Here is a 23,324-nt window from a genome sequence, read left to right as displayed (position 1 = left end):
AAATGGGAGGAGTGACACCTCTAGCTCATGTATACTGTGGACAGGGAAAGAGCTGAGATCTAGTCGCACAGTGGTCTACCTAGCAGTTACTACTCTGGCGCTCACTTCCCCACTGGCGCCCTAATATCCCACCTTCCAAAGACCCAGCCCCCAGCTCAACACTGTGTGGGTGCAGCTGGCTCCAACAGCGGGCTGTGAGATCAGAGGCTGGGGCACACATCACGGCAAGGTGGAGGAAAAACATAAGAGTTTCAATTCCAATTCTAGTCACCAGTAAGTGGCCTCTGACATGTCTCTTAACCCCCCGGGGTTAATTTCTTCCTTTTTTAAAAAAAGACTTCTTTATTTATTTGAAGGAGTTACAAAGAGAAGCAGCAGATCTCCAGTCTACTAGTTCACTCTCTAAATGGTTACAATAGCCAGTGATGACCCAAGCCAAAGCCAGGAGACAGAAACTTTATCCATGTGTCTCACCTGGGTGCAGGGACCCAAACACCTGACCCATATTCCACTGCTTTCCTAGGCACAGTAGCAGGGAGCCATATAGGAAATAGAGCAGTTAGGACTTGAACTAGCAACCATATGGGAGGTTGGCATTGCAAGTGGTAGCTTAATTCACCATGCTGCAAGACCAGTCCAATCTCCCCCTTTTTAATAGAAAGCCAATGGACTGGGGATGTTTCCTAAGGCTGAGTCTGAGGCCTTCAGATTGTCTTCAATGGAGTTATTTATGCTCATGAAACACTTCAAGCACCTCAAATAAAGCAAGAGTCACTTCTGACATCCCAGTACTCCAATCCTAGGCTCTCCTGAGAGGTGGCCATGGGAGCCGGGGGTGGAGGTGTGGAGTTCACTCCAGATCTTTGCCTTTGTGTCAACACACATGCCTGACTGCATGTAATAAAGAAGCTGTTCTAACTCAGGCAGTCTTATAAATGTGACTTGGTTGGTTCAGAGATCAGATTTCTCGGGAGCTTTTCAAGTTCCTTCTGAGTTCTTTAATGTGAGAGTTCCTTGGGAGATTGGGTGGGCACTAACAATTAAGAGAGGGCTCTGAAAGGGGAAAAGCTGGAAAGCAGAGCAGAGGGCTGAACGCAAAGGAAGCAGCAGAGGCGAGTGTCTGCTTCTGATCTGCAGCTGCATGCATCTGGAAAAGCTCTCAGCCGACAGAAGGACACAGTCACAGGTGCTCAGTGACAGAGCTGCCAGCCTCTGCCCACTTCGAGCACAGGCTGAGATAGGAAGCAAACTCCACACAGGGTTGGTTACCTGCTGGAAACGAAAGGACTCAGATCGTTTCTTCTGGTTGAGCTGCCACTCTTTGAAGTGGAGGACGGCTTCATCCACATTCACAATACCCAGCTTCACTTGCTCCTGCAGGGTGATAAGCTGCCGCTGGCCTGGAGTTTTCATGCCAGCAAATGGGTCATATATGCTGGACTGCGGCCTGTCCCTCCACGGTCTGACAGGTGGCTCTGGAGAGGATGGCAAACACAGTTGGACACTCTCTCACTGGAGTGGGGTTAACAAGGCTGGTCACAGGCTCAGGAGGACATATCTCAAAGAAACAATTATACATGAAACCAAGAAGGGAGACTTGTAACATGGAGTCAGGACAGAGGGAAGTAACTCAAAATTTCAAAGTCTATCACACTAAAATAGAAAGGCCTTGACCCCTAAGGGATGTGCAGAATCTTCTACATACTCCAATTCTCAGATCAGATTTGCAGAGAGAAGTCTGAGAGACAGAGAGATAGATCTTTCATTCACTGGTTCACTCCGCAAATGGGCTGCAATAGCTAGAGCTAAGTTGATCCGAAGCAAGCAGTCAGGAGCTTCTTCCTGGTCTCCCATATGAACGTAGGCTTCCAGGGCTTTTTGCTGTTCTCTACTGCCTTTCCAGGCCACAGGCATGGAGCTGGATCATAAGTAGAGCATCCAGGACATGAGCCGGTGCCCATGTTGGATCCCAGTGCTTACAAGGTGAGGATTTAGCCATTGAGCCATTGCACTGGGCCCACATGCCCCAATTCTTAGTGACTAAGAAGCTTGTAGTCCAGCATTTCCCAACTTTGGCACCTCTGATATTTGGAGCTGGACAAATAGGTTCTCTGGACATAGCAGGGTAATCAGCAGTATCTACAGCCTCTGCCCAAGGATACCAGTACCTTTTCCTTCTCTAACTGTGACCATCAAAAATGCCCCCCAGATATTGCCAAATATCCTCTGAGAAAGAAGGCAATATCTGCTCAAGGTGAGCACCAATGCTGTAGGCTGAAATCCACTCCCAGAAAAGAATACATGGGAAGAGCCCAGCAGGATGCTTTTCTCGGCACTGCTGCCAGTCCTCAGCATCTCTGAGATGCATGGCCTGTGGTGACAGCACTTGAGGGGCATGGAAGGCCTGGGAAACTGGAACACCAATGGAACAGGCAGCCAGGTCCCATAGCACAGGTTGCCTGTGCTTGGGTTGTTCTGTGCCAACCTCCTTCCCACAATGGAAATGCACATCACTCTGCCTTGGCAATCCAAGGGAAGCAGGAAAGCAGCCCCCTGCCCTCTAGGCTGTGACCCTAGTTCTTGGGGGTGAGGGCTGAGACAGTTTGCAGAGATGATGGGGCCTGGGGCATGTGAGGATGTCTTGACTTTTTACTGCTGCACTAATGGAGGGCTGCTTCACTCTAAATTTTGTCAGCAGGGCCTCATTTGGCATTGTATTCCAGGAATACAGAAAGAAAGAAGAAAGATCACCTCACAGAGAGCAAGAAGCTCTCCATCATTCCACCCAGCCACCCCCTCATCTCTCTGTACCCAGTGACATATCATTCTCCTGGGTTTGTTTTTTCCAAAAGATTGTCATTAGTGGTAATGGGAAACAGGGCTAGGAGGACACATGATGTACAAGGTACTCAGTCCCCTTATTCAAGTCCCACCATCCAAGTCCCTGGGGGAGACCTTTAGATACTTACATGGAGCTCTGTCTACAAAGGAACCCTCAACATGGTCATTCTGAATGCCTCTGTACAAAGCATTCAGAAAATTAATCACAGGAACAAAACAGAGCTCTTAGCTCCTTAAACATGATTTCCTAGTCTTTAGAGGAAAAAAATGCAACATCCAACTTGTTACTCAATGGCAACACAATGTCTCTTACATTAAATCCAAGTACCAAGAAATGGATGCAGATAGGATGGTGAGTCAACAGCAGGAAAGGACTGTATCATTAGGTAAAGAAAGCATGCTGCAATGCCCGCCCTCATCCTGTTGGCATCCTTCTCAGTGTTTAGACTTTACATTACTGTGCTGGATGGTATCCATTATACCATTATAATATGTTCATGTTCCTCCTAGGACTGGTTTTTGTACTCTTCTAGGTCTAATATCAGTATAGGATTTTCAGACAGCCTCATTCTAAGGCATCCCTTGGATTTCTGTAGTGTTTCCAAATCTTGTTTATTTCACTTGAAAGGCAGAGAGAGAGAGAGATATCCTCAGAGAGAGACAACAGACAGATAGACATCTTTATTACCTGCAATGGCCATGGCTGAAGCCATGAGCTTCCACACAGGTGGTAGGGACCCAACCACTTGAGCCATCAGTGATGGCTCCCAGTGCATACATTCTCAGGAAGCTGAATTCGGTAGGGCATCCAAGACTGTTTCAAACCTAGGCACTCTGATTTGGGATGCAGGTGTCCCAAGCAGCATCTTAACCACTGGGCCAACTGAGCTCTCTAGTTCCCAATGCCAAGGAGCTGTGGCTACATTTGAGAATTACTGGAATAGAAATACCACTACCACCTAGAAGTTCAGTTCATGAAAAAGGAGGCTAAGGACAATGGCTTACCTTTTCGGATGCTCTCAGAAGAAACATAGAAATTCCCAAGCCGCTCTTGACGTTTTTCTGCAAAAACTGTGAGACAAAGAATCTAAATCATCCTTGTATAAATTTTTATACATTTGTCAAGTATTATCAAAATCTCATGAAAAAGGCCTCTAATAACTCCATATGTAAGATTATTATGTGTAGTTCTATAAACCCAAACTCTACAAAAAAGCAAACAGTAAGGTGGTATAGGTACTGCACATGAAGACAGACCAAATAAGCAAATCCTTGAGCCTAGAAAGACAAAAAAGCCAGCTGACAGGACAAGTGATTACATGACCATAAAAATCAAAAAGTGCTGGGGCTTCGGGACATGTACACAAATCCCTGAGACCCTGGAGTCACCTGCAGAAGACTTTAAAGCCTGAGAATAAAGGAAGTCCCATGCTGCATCTAACAAATGCTGCAAGACAGAGCCCCAAGTGGCCTAACAGGTGAATTGCATGCACAGCTCCAAAGGGATTTAGAGATCACCCACAAGGACCAGACTTAAAAGAGTCAGTGGAGAAAACTGGTACATGACAAGTCTGCCCTCCATGACCAGATGCCTGACAGTCACTGTTCCCTGGAGTCCTTGGGTTTAAATCCTACCTCTGCCCCTGATGAAGTGCGAAGATCTGGGAGAAGAGGTTGACCTCTTCCCACTTTTTTTCTTATCTGTGGGGTGAGGCTGACAGCATTAATTGCCCAGGGCTACCAGGCAGAGGAAGTGAGCTCACACGTGGAAAGAGCTTAGAGCACTCCAGGAGACCCAAAGGCACCCCACCCCCCGCTGCAACACTTGCCTTTAGAAATGTATGGTTCGTTGTCAGGCAGTGGATGAGCCCCAGGGGCACTGGTCTCTGGCCTGGGAACAGGGACAGGGGGCCTGCTGGACAGGTCCACGGAGAAGGCCTCATCATTATCCACTGTGTGATAAACGTCTTCCTCCTCCCCAAGAGGCTGCTGTTCTCTGTCCAAACTGGTCATTCCCATGCTATTGCCTGGAGACACAGAAAAAGATGTTTCCCACCCTGAGCAGAATGAGTGGCCACACCTCACCTACACAGTGTTGGCCTCTGGCAAAGGATGGTTTGCCATCCACTCAGCACCCCTAGCTAGACAACCAAGAAAACTCTCACATCACCCTTACTTGTCACCCCTTGATAAAGTAAAGGAAGTGAGTATTAGGTGCCATTGTCCCAGCAGCAGTGTGAGGACCCTGCTTTAGGAACAGGGCACTGCCCACCACGTCTCAGGACACTGGCACCACCCCTGGTGCTTGGCTGAGTAGTGGGAGTCCTCACCACCAGCATCCTCCTCCTCCTTCTTTTCCACCTTTGAATGGTTACAGCAAATCATTTCTCAAGCCTTACTTGCTTGCTTCAATTCCTGTGCTGTGGGCACTGCCACAGCTGCCATCTTTCTGATGTTTCTGTCACACTGTGGGGGAGCCACAGTCATTGTTCTAACTTTGTGAATGAAGGAGCTGGGGCGTTGAGGGCTTAAATAACTTGCTCCAAGGCGTTTTCTGCCAGGCTGTCCCTCAGCAGGATCAGTCAGGACAGGAGCTCGCACCCTGCTTCTGCAACCACCTATGTGGCTGCTCTACTCCCCACTCACCAAAAAGCTTCAGGACAGAAGCCAGCCCAGGAGGGCCTGCAAGCCTCGGTGTCTCTGGTGTATTCTGTTCCTTCTCCCTAGCACCACTCAGTCAGGAAATTTTGAGTATGTGCTCGACTGAGCTACGAGACTGAATAAAGCTTAGGCTTCCTTCCTGTGGGATTTGCAACACAGTGCTTCCCAAAGACATCTGCTGCTGAGGTATCCTTTCTGAGCTGTGGGGAGGCTGCCCTGGGCTGCTAATGTCCTAGCTGCAGAGGACGGACCAAGCTGTCCCAGCTCGGTAGAGGGCGCTCAGACCTGGGACTCCGATTCTCAGGGAAGTCTCCCATTAGAGGAAAAGCTTCTGTTTTTGAATAAGAGAGAGCATGAAGAAAATATGGGGAGGCTGTCCTTTGTTAACAACATGAGGTGTGGCAAGGTCACTCCTGGCTGCCTCTCAGGGGAGCCATGACTCCCTTAGCACCTGTACCCACATGCCTTGGCTTCCCTTCAGTTCTGCAACTAGCTAGAATCTTCCAGTTACAGACATGCTCCTTTGCTCCTTTGTTCAGAGCAGTTTCCCCTCCAGAGAGGGCCAGACCAACATGGTTTCCTGCCAAGGGCTCAGCTATACACTTACTTCCCCTGAGAGCCCTCATTTGTCCCCTCTGTACCTCATCCTTTGCTTCTTGGTCCTGCTACTATGTCTACTCACCCACATCTACTCACCCATATGTCAGCAGGCTGATCTCTTTTCTACCTCTCTTGCAACCTAGACTGTCAGTTGCAGGAAGGCAGTCCCCCGCCCCCCGACTCCCCACATAGTCCTATAGCCCACACACTGTGCTTCCCACATGGCAGGTGCTCAGCCCCATGTTCAGGATGAATGAAGAGTGGATTCTGGGGAAAATGAGCTCTCTGGACCAAGCCAAGATGGATACACCAGGTTTGAGCCTCCCCAGCAGCCTGCACCCTGCCTTCACCCTCTTTTCCCAGCACTTTTCTGATCTGGGCTGGGAAGTTTATTGTGGACCCTCAGGCAGCATGAGGTTTCCAGTTAACTGAAAAGGGAACTAAGTCAAGAGCAGAGATGGTGTTCTCTATCATGATGCAACACAGCCTCAACCTAGCACTACTTGGGCAGTTCTTCTCATTCACCAGAAAGTCTCCTAAGGACACAGAAAGAATTCAATAATATTGGTCAAATAACAATAGACATGTACATTTTAAAAGAGATCTTTCTGGAAGCAACTGGTTTACCCAAATGAGTGGCTCCAGTGATGTCAACTTCTGACCTCTCTGTCACAGGCTGCCAGCAGGGACTTGGGCAGGGGACAGGGGAGGCAGAGGGCCTGCAACCTTATGCTGTGGACACAGCACCCAGGCCTTGAGAGAACAAATCTCCCATGGGGTCTGGCAGTGGCTTGTTTATTTCTTTCCCTCTTTTTGCTGGCCTGCTCTCAGCCCCAACTTTACCTTCTAAGAACTTGCGGATCATAGAATCCTTAGTGGTCTGAGAGAGACGCTCTCCAGGGATTGAGTTAGAGGTACTGGCTTGAAGCATTTCCACATCTAGAAGAAAAAGGACAATCAGGTTGATATGCTGTATTTGCACACAAGCAAGGGGATTGTGCAGAGGAGGATTTATAAGGTGCAGTGAGTTTTAAAAGGCTTTTTAAAAGATAAAGTACTTGGCCATTCTCCCATCCTTGCAAAGACAAGCAAAATTCCATTTATTGGCATTTCCCAAGACAAGCAAAATTCCATTTATTGGCATTTCCAGTGCAATTTGTTAGAGTGTGGTTTTATGGACCACATTCTCTGGTCCATCAGAGATAGGAAATTGGGAAGATGACCCATTCTATAGGCATGAGTCCTGCCGGGAGTAGGACACTCCTCTACCAACCGAGACCCTATCCCCCTCCCCTCTGTTACCCTGCCCTCCATCCCCAGCTGACCCTTAAACTCTTCACTTTGAAATTCTTCAATTAGTCCACACTTAAGTGCAGAGGTGAATACCCTCAAGAAAAAGACTTCCCTGGGTCAAACAGCCATACAGAGGAACGGAGGAACAGACTCCACAGGCCTCTCCTCAGGCTCTGGCCTCTTAGCGCTGACCCTGCAGAAAACCACAGCTACCTTGGTGTCTCTGAGAACCCTGGCCAGTGCAGAGCACTCAGAGCAGCTTTAGCCACCAAGAGTCAGGACCAGCATCGTGCAGCAGCAGGTCAAGCTGCAGCTTGGGGTGCCAACATCCTACATGGGAGTTCAGTGGCATCCTAGCTACCCTGCTTCCAATCTAGCTTCCTGCTAACGCAGCTGGGGAGGCAGCAGAATACAAAACAAAGGTTTGGGCTCCTGCCTCTCACATGGGACTCCAGAACTGTGTTACAGATTATTGGCTTTGGTCGGTCCAAGGAACAACTGTCTCTCTGTCTAACCCTCTATCTGGTTCCCTGTGTCTTCCCTCACTCTTCTCCCTGTCACTCTGTCTTTCAATTCAAGTAAGTAAAAACTTCTTTAAAAACTCCAACAATGACCTAATCCCCCAGTAACACAGCATAAACTTCACACACGCAAGAGTAAAATCCACTGGTAGAGTAGAAAAGGATCACAACTAGGCCTAGTTATTCTCACTACCAAAGTTATGTCTGAGAGAACTGATTTCCATGGCTAGAAGTAGGTCCAAAAAAAGTAGGATCTACAAAATGAATCTGGAAACTAAAACATCAGCAAAAAATAACAGCAGCAAGAGCCACTCTGGTCAGACCTGACACATAAAATACATATGGTTGCAGATGTTGACCTTGGAACTCTAATGCCCACATTACTGTGCTGAATTTTCTTGTGGGTTAAAGAAGAATTGAAACAAGAAAGAACACTAGTAATAAGATGCTATGACTCCTCGATGTGATGCTCTGATAGCCACACATTCTTTCTAAGGTATTCTTTCCAAGCATTCATAAACTCAGTCCACTCACAGAAATGTCAGACAGACTCACTGAGGGGTGTTCTACAAAACAACTGACTAGTACTCTGCCCAAGTGCCCAGACAAGGAAGTCTGGGGAAACTATCACAGACTGAGGAGACAGAGCAGAAACAATTAAATGTACTGTCTGATCCTAGACAGGGTCGCAGGACAGGAAAAGAACACTAGTAGGAAAATGAGTACAATCTGAACAAGGCATGCAGTGGTAAAAAGGCATGGTGCCAAAGCCATATCCTCACTGGAGTCACCAAACAAGGGCTATGCAAGTTACTAATGCATGGAGCCTGGTGATAGGTAAGGGAAGACCTTTAGAGTTTCTACAACTTTCTTCTCAGTTCAAAGGTAGTCCAAAATAAAAAGTTTTTTTTTTTAAAATAAAGGGGAGGAGAGGACATTGTGGTATAATAACAGGTAAAGTAGCCACCCATCAGCCTTCTAAGATGGAACTGAATGCCCAGACTTAAAGACACCCATGGCCATGCCACACACTGGTCCTCTCAGAAGGATGCAGGATATGGGAAGCAGCATGATGCCAACAGCATCCTTCAACCAGGGCAGTTCTAGAATCAGAGCAGCAGCCTAGGTGCAATGAGAAGTGCACAGGGCAGGTCAGTACAGGGGTCACCCCAGTATAATGCCTCCTGTTCCCCAGCACTCTGCATAGCAGGTCCAGAGCCGCTGCTTCCCAGTCCCCATTGGAGGCAAAGCAGAGGTACCAACTGCCAGGAAGCCCAAAGCCATGGGCCTTTTCTGGTACCTAGAATTCATGCATTGCCCCTCCCAGGCTCAGATATAATTCAACCAATCAGGGATCACCTTTATTCTTGGCAATGTTGCCTAGAAATACAGTTGACATTTGGCTCTTATCAGGTTACCAAGGTAACAGCGAGGCAGTCAATCAAAGGTCAAATATTTATGCAGAAAGGGAAATGATAGCTTTCTATTAACTCTTTGCCCACATGGATTTTGAGTGAAGTTGTGTAAATCCTCTCGCATTCTCATTCTCCTGTGTGTAAAGTCTTGGTGAGCACAGCACGGGTTTGCTGTGAGAACTAGAGGAGAGGCTTGGGGGAAGGTGGGTAGCACAAGAGTTAGTAAAGCCACTGTGTCCCAGGTCACAGTCAAGTCCTCTGCTCTGATCCTACCTGCTGATGTGTGCAAACTGGGATGCAGCAGGTGATTACTTGAGGACTCAGCTCCTTGCCACTCATGGGAGATGAGAACTGAGCTTCAGGCTTTAGCCTGGCCCAGCCTTGGCTGATACGTGTATTTTAGGAGTAAACAGATGGAAGATATTCTGTTTCTCTCTTGGGTACGCACATGCTCTCTCTTTCAAATATACTTAAAATAAATAATTTGCAAAAATGGAAGAAGCTTGCCAAGTAATTAACACAGTGCCTACCACACTGGAAGTTCTAAAGGAATGTTAGCTGATGCTATTGCTATTATTATTAATATTATTTTTTATTATTAAATTCTATACCAAGCATATATTCTAAGCAAAGACTCATTCAAAACAAAAGGCTCAATTTACATGCATTCTAACCAGTCAGCTTCATGTTTGAACCCAATCCTTCAAAGTATTGGACGTCTGTCTATTCACGCTAACATCTGAACAGCCCCGACAGTTGTAGCTATTTGGAAGATGAATCAGCACATGGAAGATAGTCTTTTTCTTCTCTTTCTCTCTCTCACTGGCTTTCAAAGAAAGAAAATAAATCTTTCAAAAAAGTGAAATAGCTTTCACTGGGTCAGAATCAAGCTTTTCCATGGCTGTATTCCTTTCAAGAAACTCCAGGGGAGGCCTACCTTACCTCTTTCCTGTCTCCAGAGGCCACCTTCATTCCACATACTGGGACCTAGGTCTCAACCCTCAAGGTTAGCAGTGCATGGTGGGCATCTGGACTCACTGTGGAGATGCCAGCATTGCATACGAGGGTGGCTGGGTTCAGTACCTGCCTCTGCCTCCTGACCTAAGCTGCCTCCCAGTGCAGAATCTGTGAGACCCACCCTGACAAGAGATGGCTGAGCAACCAGACTCACCAGAGATCTGGACTGGGTTCCTGGCAACTTGCTTTAACCTCAGCCCATCCCCAGCTGTTGCAGGTATTTGGGGATTGACCCAGGGGATTGGAGAGCTCTCTCTCTCTCTGCTTGTCTCTCAATTAAGCAATTGATTTTCTATAAAAGGCCAGCAGTGTTAAGCAGGCAGCTTGGCTGAATTAGCCATGTTCACAAGGCCATCTCACTGGTCTGTGTTCTGTGTCCCTCTCCCATTTTCAGGGATCCTTGTGACCACACTGTGCTTACCTGGGTCATTCAGGAGTCTCCTCCTGAGGCCAGCTTCCTGGCAGCACTCATGCCAGCTGTGACTTTAATTCCCCTTGGCCCTGGAGCTTAGTGCATTCACAGACCGTGCTTCCTACACATGGACTCGTACATCAGGCACCATCAGCCTATTGTGAATGACCCCCCGCCCCATGTTGTGCTGCCCAAGGGTGCAGTGGATAGGACTGGGGGCACAGGCAAATGACTTCAACACCTTCACACACATACTGGGCAGCTCAGTCCTAAGGCAGGCCAGTGTCTATTGACACTCACAACCATTGCTGCTCTCAGCTCTTTAAAGACCTAGTTGAGCATCTACAGTGATTAGGACTGTGTAAGGCAATAAGCCATGCTTTCCATCAAGGCCAGGAGCAAGTAACTACAGAAACATGGGAATGTGCAGATGTGTGACACACAAGCTGTGCAAGGTTGCAGCTGGGCTAGGGAGTTACCTTACTAACTTAAGAACACTCACTCTGGCATGTTTTCAGGCAATTCTGTGTCCCCCAAGCCAGGGCTCGGGTTTCTGCTAGAACACATGGCAGCAAGAAGTCAAGAAGAGCAGAGTGTGTTTCTTAGCCACTGAAGCTGCACGGTCTTTGGTGACAGGACCACATGCCCCACATACAGCTGCACTACTCCTGGGGCATCTCTCAGCTCCTCCTGCCTAAGTCTTCCTAAAACACATGGCAGGAGCATGACGGAGCCTCAATAGCCTCAGGAAGTCTTCTGGGAAAAAAGGTGTAGATGGAGAAGGCAGTGTGTTTCAGAAGCAAGCCAGCAACTTACAGTAATTGGTGCTTCTAAATACCCCTTTAGTTGGTCCCAGACTGGTAGGGCTGGGTGATGAGGTCCTGTTCCCACCTGTGCCCCTGCTTGCGGGGAAGACAGCTCACAGAGGGGGTCTGTAAGCAGAGAGGTCTGGTAAGAAAAACACTTGGCTGCTGGAGCTGATCTGTTACAAAGACAACAGTTGTTGTCAAGGGGGTTGCTAAGGGAGGCAGGCTAGATAGCCCAGGTTAAGGCAGCTCTGCACTATGTGTGAACTTGAGCTGCAGAAGCAGAAGGGAGATCAGAGCAAGTTCAACCCAGGGTAAGGTGAAGCACAACAGCCATCTGGGTTTGATCAAGGAGCTGCCTGTGAGCTCCCAGTTTCTCATGGGGGAATGCTGTACCCTTCTTTGGCTACCCTACCTTTATGGAAACAGAGGAGACTCAGCCACAGTACAGCAAAGCTCCCACCCACAAAGGGGATGGCCTCCCAGGCCAGCTCCCTGGGCCTTGGTACTCAGAGTCTCTGGGATGTGACCAACATGAAATTATCACCTATGTCCAAGGACCGTGGGGACCACTGTCTCCTCCCCTAAAGGCAAGGATGAGACAAACATAATGGCATGAGAAAAAGACAAGAGAGTCAGAAGCCCTCAGCGTTGCCTTGATTCTGTTTGGGGTTTGCATAAACCAACTCTTTATAAATACTTTCATTTCTTATAAAGTGTCTAAACTGATGGTTCAAGTCTGTGGAATCTGGAATAAAAATGTTCTCAAGAGAATTGGGGGCAAAATCAAAGGCCTGATAACAAAGATGCATAGTTACCACCTGGTGGCAGCAGACCTAAACTAAAGACTAGGTATGTGCTGTGTGGGGGTGGGCACACCCACACGTTCCAGAGGACTGCAGAGGATCACTAAACCACAGGGCCAGAGCCCAGCAGCCCTCCCACCCACCTCCATTCCACACTGGGTACTTCCCTTCGAGCCCTTCTGCTTGGAAGTAATTTTAGATCAATTCCCGGTGGAGAAAGGGATCTTTAACTCAACTCAGAAAGAAGTAGATCTCCTCCTAAAAGAGTTAGATAGTCTCCAAGGCAGTGATAGGAAGCTGGCTTAAAGCCTGGCACCCCATCCTGACTGCCCTGGGGTGAGGGAATGAATGAATGAGTAAATGTACAAAGTCTAATATCCTTCATACCTTTACTTTCAGTATCTCGGACTACCATCACATATGGTAACAAAGGCATGGCCCCAATATATCCGGCTACTCAGACATTTAGAAACAGCTCCTGGGGCTAAGCATTTGGCCTAGTGGGGAAGACACCTGTGGCCCCTAACAGGATGTCCAGGCTTGATTCTGGCTCAGATTTCAGGTTCCAACTTCCTGCTAAAACAATTTATTGAAGGCAGTAGGTGATGGCTTAAATAGTTGGGTCCCTGACACCCACAAAGGAGAGACAGACTGAGTTCCTGCTCTGATTCTGACGCTGGCCCAGTCCCAGCCTTTGCAGGCATTTGGAGAGTGAACCAGCAGGTGAGGAATGATGGCACTGAGGTCTTGGATGTGGTAGGGATGTCAAGGCCTGGAGCATCCTGCAGGATAACAGCTGTTAAAGCACTCTGTTGACACTCAGAGGCCAGTGAAGTGGAGGAGTCTCTTCTTCCACAGTCCTCAACCAGGACACAGTCAGGAAAGAGGCAGTCTCTGACTTCCTACATGGGGACTGAGGGTGTCCAGATGGAAATTTGTTTTGTGTGCCACAGTGGAAGGGGCTGCGTCTCAGTTCTGCTTGGATCCCCAACACCCAGGAGCTATGGACAGAGGCATAGATATGCAAAGATAGGGGGCGCCAGAGGCTCTTTGGTCATAGACATCTGGTGAGGCAGAAAGGGGCAGCAGTTTATAAAGGTTGTACACTTTGTCTAGAGAAACTAGGCTAACATTTGTGGTGCTGGATGGAGAATTTCTGGCATGATACAAAGAGCATGGCTATTGAGGTCAGCTTTACGATGCAATAATAAGTCTCTGCTTGAGAAACCAGCATCCTATGTTGGAGGGCCAGTTTGAGTCCTGGCTGTTCTACCTTCCAGTCAGCTCCTTGCTACTGCACCTGAGAAGGGAGCAGAAAATGGCCCAAGTGTTTGGATTTTGTCACCCATGTGGGAGACTCAGGTGGAGTTCTTGGCTTCAGCCTGACCCAGGCCAGGTCCAGCCATTGCAGTTATTTGGGGATTGGGAGAGTGAATCAACAGATGGAAGCTCGCTCTCTCTCTTCCTAATGTCCTTCTTACCTCTATTTGACTCTCTCATTCTGCTTTTTGAATAAATCAATGTCTTTAAGGATGTATATATATGACATACACACACTCTGGTACTGGGAAGCAGCAGAAGATGGGTAAAGTATTTGTGCCTCTGCCACTGATATGGAAGACCTAGACTGGGTTCCAGCCTCCCTGGCTTTGACCTAGTCATTGTGGCCATTTGGGGAATCAATCAGTGGCTGGAAGATCTCCCTCTTACTCTGTCTCCTCTTTTCTCTGTGATCCTGCCTTTCAAATAAGTAAATAAATTATTTGAAAACATAAAAGGTCTAGATTCAAATTTGGGCTCCTTGCTGACACTGGGACAGTTGCTTAACTTTGCCTCAGTTCTCTCAGGTAAAGTACAGGTACTAAAAAGCAACCTGAGGGGTCACTTTAGGATTGGACAGGATCAAGGCTGCAAATGGTGTGGATTGCCTTTTTCCTGGCCAGGGACCGCTCAATTAGCCCCCATAGGCCTCCCAGGAAGGTGCAGAAAGGGAGCTTCCACCACTTTGACTTAACAGCAGCCACTCTGACTGACAAACATTCAACAACCACTGGACCACATCTGGCAGGCATGGGGGGCAAATGCAGAAGGCACTGCTGGTGTCAGAGGTTCCTCTAGGCCCTTATCAGGCCCTGCTCCAGTTTTTCTTAGAAAATCAGATTTATAGAGAGAAGGGGAGACAGAAAGACCTCTCATCTGCTGTTTTACTCCCCAAATGACTGCAACCGCCAGAGCTGAGCTAATATGAAGCCAGGAGCCAGGAGTCTCCTCCAGGTCTCCCACACAGGTGCAGGATCCCAATGCTTTGGGCCATCCTCTACTGCTTTCCCAGGCCACAAGCATGGAGCTAGATGGGAAGTGGAGCAGATGGGACACAAATCAGTGCCCACATGGGTTCCCATTGCATGCAAGGTGAGGATTTAGCCACTCTGCTATTGCACCGTCCCCATCCCCTTGCTTTTCTATAAGTCAATGAACAGGGATATCGGACCTCCTGCCATCAGGTCACAGCCCCACAATAGTACTCTTTCTGGGCTGAAAAGTGCAATATTTAGTTCAGCCCATCCCAGAAAGTCCTCCATCCGGGAAGCTGATGGGTTTTTGCCAGTCTCTCTTGAATCTGTTAGACCCAGAGGCCAAGAAGGCTATACCCTGGGCAGTGCCTGAGAGTGCTTACCTTTTGGTAGCAAATAATGGTAGCACATTAAAGCACTCCTTGGAGAGGCCCTGTGTGCTCCTACTTCAACATCAGGTATGCTGAAAGCTAATGTCATATAGACCTGGGCTCTCAAAGGTGGCTCTCTGAACACCTGTGAGAATATTTACTGTGGTCACTGTGATGGCGGGACACCACAGCATGTAATAGAATGAGGAAGGATGCTAGACATCCTGTGATGTGGGGGACAGTCCCACACAATAAAGTGTTTTGTATCTCTCACAAGTTTTTTAAAATTGTTTGTTAGCTGCCTAGGTTGCCTTATACTTTGTTGGTGGATGTTCTGGACCTGGATAATGCCAAAATTCATTAATAGTTGGTGGGCATTCTGGATCTGGGTAATGCCAAATTTATGTTAACTACACCAGTGTCCAGCATAGTTGCCTATTCTATTTGTTTTAAACATGTGAGGAAAGAGGGCAACATCAGGCCAGGACATGCCACCCTGGCCCCGAGGCTGGGGGGAGAGGGGTGGCGGTGCTGCAGATTACCCAGGGGAAGGGATGCTGGGGATGTGTTGGAGTAGGAGTGGTTCAAAGTATGTTTGACAGGGCAGGAATCGCTTTAGGGGTCTTTCACGCTAAAGAATTGGATCTGGGGGCAAATTCTGTATGGAACTTGCGGGCTTGCCTCTTTGGGGCCGCAGGACCTGTTAGTTGTGTGGAAAGCTGAGGGCTGTGATGGGCTGAGTCAAGCTGGACTACAGAACCCATCAGACACTCATGGGAACCAGAGCTGAGAGACGCTAGGCCAGGCTGTAGCACCCTCTGGCACATGCAGAGGCCAGGACTGAGAGTAAACCATGTCAAGCAGGGTTGTGGCACCTGCCAACATGCATGAGATCTAGGGCTGGGAGTGGGCCTGGTAGAGGAACTTGGGGAACTCCCCTGTTAGGCTGAACATTCTGCTGGGGAGCACAACTGCTAGGGCAGGGGTGGACCAGGCCAGGCAAGGCTACAGCATTGTTCAGCATTTGTGTGGGTGAGGTCTGGGGGCAGGTTGGCCTGGGCTGGGACAGGCCACAGCACCTACTGGCACGCATGACAGGCAGGTCAGCATGTGGCCATGCCTAGCTGGGCTAGGCTGCTACACTCATCAGCTAGAGGTGGGCCATGCAAAGCTGGGTTGAGGCACCTGCCAGCATGCACAAGATCCAGGGCTAGGAACAGGTCTAGTTAGGGGAACTTTAGGGACTCCCCATGCTAAAATGCAGCTCCAATTGGTGAATGCAAGAGCCAGGGCTAGGGATAGGCCAGGCTGGTCAAGGCAGCAGTAACCTTTTGCAAATGTGTGGGGTGGGTCAGACTTAGCTCAGCTCCAGCACCCATGGGTATGCATGAGAGCCAGACGGGATACAGGACAGACTGGGCTAAGCCCACAGTACATGCTTGCACACACAAAAACTGGGGCTGGGAGTGGGCCTGGTGGGAGTTATTAGGAGTTGCTCTAACTAGACCATGGCACCCACTAGTGTGCATGAAGAAAGGACCTGTGGTGGGCTGGCCTGGGTTAGGCCATAGCATCCATCAGTTCACATAAGAGGTAGGGCTGGGGGCAGAATTGACCAGGCAGCTGCATCTGCCAGTATGTGCATTGGTTGGTCCAGGTGACAGACCAAGCCTGACCCTGCACTGGCTGGTACTTTTGAGAGTCAAGTCAGGTTACTTTAGGTGAGGTTTTCTGGGGGATTCACCAATTAGATAGCTGGACTCAAACACCAGGCATAGGGAAAATCACAAGATACATGGTTTGATCTTGGAGTACATGTATCTGGACTGGGCCTCTTCAGTTGCTGATGCCTGTGCAGTGGACAGTATGGCCAGATGTACGCAGGAGATATGACAGCCAGCTCATCTAGAGCAGTAGAGGATGGCAAGTGCCTCATCAGAAGATGGAAAGCAGAACAGGTTGGAACTTTCCTGGACAAGCTTTACAACATGTTCCAGGGCCTGTGGATACACTAAGGTGGATTTGGTAAGCCATTATCCTTGGAAAGATTTTCTTAACTGTGGTTTAGCAAAGCCAACAAATTCTCAGAACTATCAAGTAATACCCTTGGAACACTCTTCCCAACATCGGGGTCTCTAAGGTGTCATCAAATAACTCTCCCCCAATCCTGGTTGCTAATGCAGTTTTGCAGCAAGGAGTAGCCCTCCCCCAACTCCTCCCCTGCAAATACAGGAGGGAAACATTGAAACATTTATCCTACCTACCTTGCTCTATACCTCAACCTCCTCACCCTAATCAGAGACCATGGGTGTGTATCCCTCTCAATTATGCAAACAACATTACAATGAAATAAAAATTTATTTTGAAATATTTGTTTATTTGAAAGGCAGATCAGCAGGGAGGGAGAGGGAAAAATTAAGATGAGAGAAAGACAGAAAAAAGAAAGATCTTTCCATTGGTTTATTTCCCAAATAGCCCTTACAGCCAGGAGTATGTTGGGTTGGCCTGAAGCTAGGAGCCAGGAATTCTATCTGGGTCTCTCACATGGATGGCAGGGACCCAAGTACTTGGGTCATCTTCCGCTGCCTTCCCAGGGGCATTCACAGGGAATACATATGCAGTAACTGGAGTGGAACCTGCAGCTCAGTATCCCATCCTCCACTTCTGACCAGATCCCTGTGAATGATTGACAGTCATAAAGTCTTTTACCAACTCAGTTATACATACTTGAAACAAGACAGTTTCAAGTTTTGTAAAAATGCATTATGTTGGGTCTGGCATGATGGTTCAATGGTTAAATCCTCATCTTGCAAGTGCCAAGATCCCATATGCATGCTGGTTCACAAACTGGCTGCTCCATTTCCCATCCAGCAGCTCCCTGCTTGTGGCCTGGGAAAACAGTAGTGGATGGCCCAAACCTTTGGGACCCTGTACCCGTGTGGGAGACCTGGAAAAGGCTCCTGGTGGTTGCAGGCATTTGTGGGGTGAAGATCTTCCCCTTTGTCTCTCCTCTCTGCAAATCTGATCTGCCTTTCCAATAAAAATGGATATATCTTTTAAAAATACATTATGTCTGCAATTAGAAAGCAATTAAGATAACCACAAATGGGCAAAATTTGTTAAGCAATTTACAAAAAAAAACCCATTATGCTCCGATGAATCATATTTTGGAAATCAGTTAACCTTGTATTAATAAAACCAGATTCCTTTCCTGCCTAAATCAAGCCTACTTATAATTTTCTGAGGCTAGCATCTACAGTGCTTCATCATAAAATGCAACTTTTTATTCATACACTGAATTTTTCAAGAACTTAATTATGAGGAAAGTGGAGAGGAATCTGGATGGAGTTGTTCACTGCTGGGAAACCCAGGTACCAAGGCCAACACTGCCCTTGGCATGGGAGCCCCCGAAATGAGCAATGTATAAGTAAGCCTATGTCATAGGCTGTGACACTGACAGTGATTCTGAATAACGGTGTCAGTGTTGCACTATTTCATGATGTGTTCACATGACACAAACCTGCGCATGTCTTCTGCCTTTATGTCTCTTGTATGTGAGTATGGTAACTTGGACAGTACATATGCATATGGTTTCCAATGATTTCACATGGAGATCAGTCACATTATATATCAATCTTATGTCAGGAAGGGTAAAGGGTCTGCCCTTTGGAGGTTGGGTCTGGTTGAATGTGTCCCCATAGGGGTTCACGAGCTGGGAGTCTACCCCACCAATGTGCAGGCAGTGGGACCTTTAAGAGGCTGGGCCTCATAGGAGGTAACTGGATCATGAGGGCAGTGCCTGTGAAAGGAATTTTAAGTTAGTCCTCCCATAGTGGGTGGTTTTAAAATGAGGCCGTACAATGCCCTTGGCCCATTCTGCATGTGTCTAGTTCTTCTATTTCTCCACCATATTGTGAAATACCCAGGGGGGCCCTCCCCAGGAGGCAGGCACCACCCTCTTGCACTGCCAGAACTGTGAACTACATAAACCTCTTTTCTTTATAAAATACCCAGCCTCGGTCATCTTGTTGCAGTGACACCAAGCAGGCTAACACTGGGGTAGTAGGAAAGATTTGTTCAGAAGCCAAAACCTGCCCACTGGACTGACAGCCATGGACTGAGCTTTGTGGACAGTGAGGCAAAGGCCTTCATCATGTCTGGCTTAAACATCTGCCGCAGTCACCACAGGGGAAGTCTGCAGGAGGACTCTGTGTGTCACAGCACCCACAGCTGCAGGCCTAACACTGTAAAACAGGATCTTCCTCCCTTGGGGTAGGGCAGGGGGAAGCAGGGACTTCCCCCCAACAGCCCAGAATGAAGAAAGCTGTTTCTCGGCAGGAGGGTGGAAGCCAAGCGAGCAGGGCTGGGCCACTTACACAGGTCCTCGGTGGCGGCGGGGGCAAAGGCAGCCATGGACTCGTACAGGTCCTCGTCACAGCCAGGGTTGAGTGAACACTTCATGAGCAGGTCTGTGGACAGGTGGGCCATGGACTCGTACACAGCATCTGCCTCCTCCCCCTGCATCAGCTCTTCCTTGATGTGAGTTTTCAGCATGTCCACAGTTTCCTGCAAAAGACAACGGGATGTCCAAGCACACTGAGGTGGCCTGGCTCACCAGTGCAGTCAGGACTTTCTGGTGGGCAGTTATAAGGTGCTTGCAGGTCAGGTTGGCGAGTATCACACATCTCAGCAACTCCCCCTGCCTGCAGGCTCCAGAAGGCCAGGCCTCACACCCTGGTGTTCATTGTTTAAAACTTTGCATCTTACCCTCAGTATTGAGCACACACAGAGCATGCCAGAGCTTGCTGTAATGGATGTTCAGGGAGTACAGGTCGCAATCCAGACACTCACCTATGAGCACTTTCCCTGACTCGGGCATGATTCCAGGTACAGGCCTCTGTATTATCTCACCCTTGCCACGGATGCTGGAGGAAGGCCCTGTCTCCCTGGCTTACAAATGGGAAAAACAGAGCTTGAAAACCTCCAGAGCTTCACCTAAGGGCTTGCAGTCCCAGCTCTGATCTTTCTCCTGTATTCCAGTGGTTTCTCATGAAGGAGGAACTGCTTCATGAGACAGACAAGGACTCCGAACATGGCTGCTGCAGTGCTGGTACGGTGTGTGACTGCGGGCCTCAGTCCTTTGCCATCTGTCTCCTAACTGTCTGGTACAAGGCAGGGCCTATCCCTCAATCTTCTGCCCAGGAGCAGAGATGATCTTGGATGAAGTGCTGTGAAGTCACAGCAGTGACCACTGTCCTTTCTCTAGGATGTGTGAGGCAAGGTTCACTGAAGCCCCTGTTGCCTGATAAGACATTGTGCTTTTCACAATCCTTATCTCAGTGCCACCCACAACAATCCCCCTCTTCATCACTACCACTCTGGGAGGGCTCATCTTCTCAGTGACACTCTTGTTGGTTTTCTGGTGTGCCCCAAGGGGACTAGAAGACAACTAGGAAGTGTAAGTGACTCAAACTATGGCATTTGGGTTTGATATGGTGGAAAAGGAGAATGGGACAGTTCGTGGGGGCCATAGTAGCCCCTGGGCACAGCCTTTGGGTAGCAGTGTTGAAGATGCTTCGGTGGTTCAAGCACGGGAGCAATTAACCAAATGATCCATTGTGCTAGACCACAATTGTATTTTATATATTTGTGATTTCAATGTACTCTAATGTAAATGATAAAAAGCCAAGAACTCAAATACTCTAAGACTATGAGCACCTTTAGCCCCAGTGACATAAATAAATGATGCTCAGAACAAGGACTAATGCTACTCAATTCATTCAAAACACATACCTCCAAGCATTGGGACATCCCCTTTGCATGCCTCAGTGCTGTTGAGCACTCAGCAGAGAGCTAAGTTTCTGGGGTGCTACAAGTCAGGCTCAGTCCTCTCTGGAGGTAGAGAGCAAAGGCTGGCTGTACTTATTGCTCCACTGGGAGGCTGAGCTATTCTTATTGTCCCCTCCTCCACCTCCCCGCTTAAGTCCATGGAGGAGAAAATCCTGCAGTAGCTGCCTCCAGTGATGGAGGCAATCCTGGAGCATGGAGTGAAAGGGAGGCATGGGATAAGATCAGTAAAGAATAACATGGGAATTAATGATCCAGGAGCAGTGGGGTCCCCCAGAAAGCAGGTTGTACCTTCTACCTCAGGGCCAGACTCACAGAAAGAAGAGTCAGGAGAGAGAGAAACTGATGGCAGGAAACAGATCTCCCTAAGGCTGCCTCAGGGACAGAATTCCCGTATGGGCCTGAAGCTGGCTGAGGTAGGTGGGTGCCTACTGCCAAGGATCCTTGGAAGAAGGCAGCAGGTGGGTGGCATGGAAGAGGGATCAGCATCAGCATGCAGCAGCTCCATTCTGTGACTCTGAATCCTTTGATGGTAGGCCTCAGTACTTGACATACATCATTTCCTCTTATCCTCAGGACAGCTCGATGAATAGAACTACTACTATCCTCCTTCTGTGTGTGAGAAAACTGAGAAAACTCATGGCCTGCCCAAAGTCACCTGGCCACCAACTGGTACAGGAATTTACACTCAGGCCTATGTGCATGCAGGGCTCTTGACTGGATCTGAAACACTGCCCATGTTGGCAGAGGCACAGAGAATAAGGTACAGGTGAATTCTGTCCCTGTCTTTGGTGGGCCTGGAACCACGTGGTGCAGCCCCAGTCCCGCAGCCTTCCTGTTTGACCTTACCACATACTCATCGATGAACTGCCGCAGGTCTCTGAAACCATGTTTCTCAGCGATGGTGTTGGGGTAGTGGCCGTGCTTGTTGGCCACACTGTATGCCTGCAGGGCTCCTGGGCAGGTGAGTAGCAAGGCTGTGAGGTTCTTCAATCCATATTTGGCAGCAAAATGCAGCAAGGTGGGCAGCTCTTCCTCCCTCTGGTCTAAAAGGTTGGCAAGGAAAACTTCACTGAGACACTAAGGCAGGTACAGAACACCATTAGTCAATGGAGAGGAAGCTCAAACATCTGGCAGCTTCCTTTGGGATACCCCTGATGGTCATGACAGAGTGATAGTTTAATTAACTGGCAGATCTAAAGATCAACATCTTACTTCTTTCTCCAAAAGGCCTGGGAGATCCCGAAGAACAGGAGTAGTTCAAAATGTGCTTACATATTAGCCACAAAGCACAGCAGAAACTGCATTTCGACTTTTCTCTGCAGAATCCAAAATGCTGTACAACTACTGTGCTGAACAACAACAAAAAGCCCATTCATAAGTATACCAAATAATCTTGGGTACACAGCTTGGCCTGTATGTAGTCCAGACTGGAAAATACTTATTTTAGTATTGTTTTAGTCTAGAAAATATTTCCATAGGATCACAAAGGGAAATAGCAGAATTATTAAAATGTTTCTCAGTGAGGTTCTTGTTTGGGAGAGATTTGGTATGTTGGTGTTAATGCAAAGGAGCCTCACTCTCATGGATTCTTCTGAGGGCTCTTAGATCCTCACACCCCACCTACTAATACCTGAACACATTAAGTTCAGAAAGAAAAATAGACCAGTTTGGACTGTGGAGTTGATTTTTAAGTTTAACGTGTGTGTGTGTGTGTGTGTGTGTGTGTGTGTGATATATGTGACAAACCCAGCTCCTAATTGACCAGGATGTGATGTTTGAGAAGAAGGGTTTGAACATGTTCCCAGGATCCCAACTCTCTCAAGCCCAATATATAAGACTGGAGAGTAGTAGCATCTACTGGAGGTGATGCAAGATCGTTTTGCAGTAGGAAAATGGGTAAAAGCAACAAAGAAGAGAATGCGTCCAGGAAAAGACCAAAAGGAAGTACAAGTTCATGCCTTTGCTTCTTATGGAACAGCAGGACAACAGCAGGCAGACAGGCAGAAGGGCGCCAGGGACCCAAGTCCCCTGTAAGCAATCCAACTACAACCTGAGCGAAGAGTGACGTCTGTGCACATACCATAATAGGGCCAGTCTAGAGCACAGAGTGCATGTCATGGGTATGCAAGAGGCTGCCCTTCCCTCCCCAAAGAAGCATTGAGTTAGCACCTAAAATAAGTCATCCACCCAGGAACAACTCAGCCCTTGCTGAGTGACAGATCAGCAAAGATGGACAGACACCCAGTGTGCTGGGGTGCCCACAGCAGCTGGAGAGAACACAGCAGGCACCTGGAACTGGCTTCCTAGCAGAGGTGCTCCTAAGCTGCTGTGGGACGTGAGGTTAGACAGGTGAGCCCAACCCAAATGGAGAGGAAGACACTATCTTTCCAGGAGTCAAAATAGCACAAGACAGGTCAAAGTTCACACCTGCCTTGGA

General features: G+C 48.2%; 1 protein-coding gene across 1 annotated transcript in view; it reads right to left on the bottom strand.

Annotated features, from left to right (window-relative positions):
• The window catches only part of PIK3AP1 (phosphoinositide-3-kinase adaptor protein 1), a 117,511-nt gene that overhangs the window by 25,732 nt on the left and 68,455 nt on the right, over positions 1-23,324 (bottom strand). The window contains exons 7-12 of the mRNA XM_040992391.1: positions 21,734-21,930; positions 19,414-19,603; positions 6,946-7,041; positions 4,671-4,868; positions 3,847-3,912; positions 1,270-1,475 (exon numbers count right to left, since the gene is read on the bottom strand). Coding sequence (XP_040848325.1) covers positions 1,270-1,475; positions 3,847-3,912; positions 4,671-4,868; positions 6,946-7,041; positions 19,414-19,603; positions 21,734-21,930 — 953 coding nt within the window. The remainder of the gene's footprint in view (positions 1-1,269; positions 1,476-3,846; positions 3,913-4,670; positions 4,869-6,945; positions 7,042-19,413; positions 19,604-21,733; positions 21,931-23,324) is intronic.

The sequence above is a fragment of the Ochotona curzoniae genome, unplaced genomic scaffold (assembly GCF_017591425.1).
Source record: "Ochotona curzoniae isolate NIBS_2020 unplaced genomic scaffold, NIBS_Ocur_1.0 contig_66, whole genome shotgun sequence".
Taxonomy (NCBI): domain Eukaryota; kingdom Metazoa; phylum Chordata; class Mammalia; order Lagomorpha; family Ochotonidae; genus Ochotona; species Ochotona curzoniae.
Note: the sequence above shows the minus strand (reverse complement) of the source record. Positions and strands in the feature narration are given on the sequence as shown.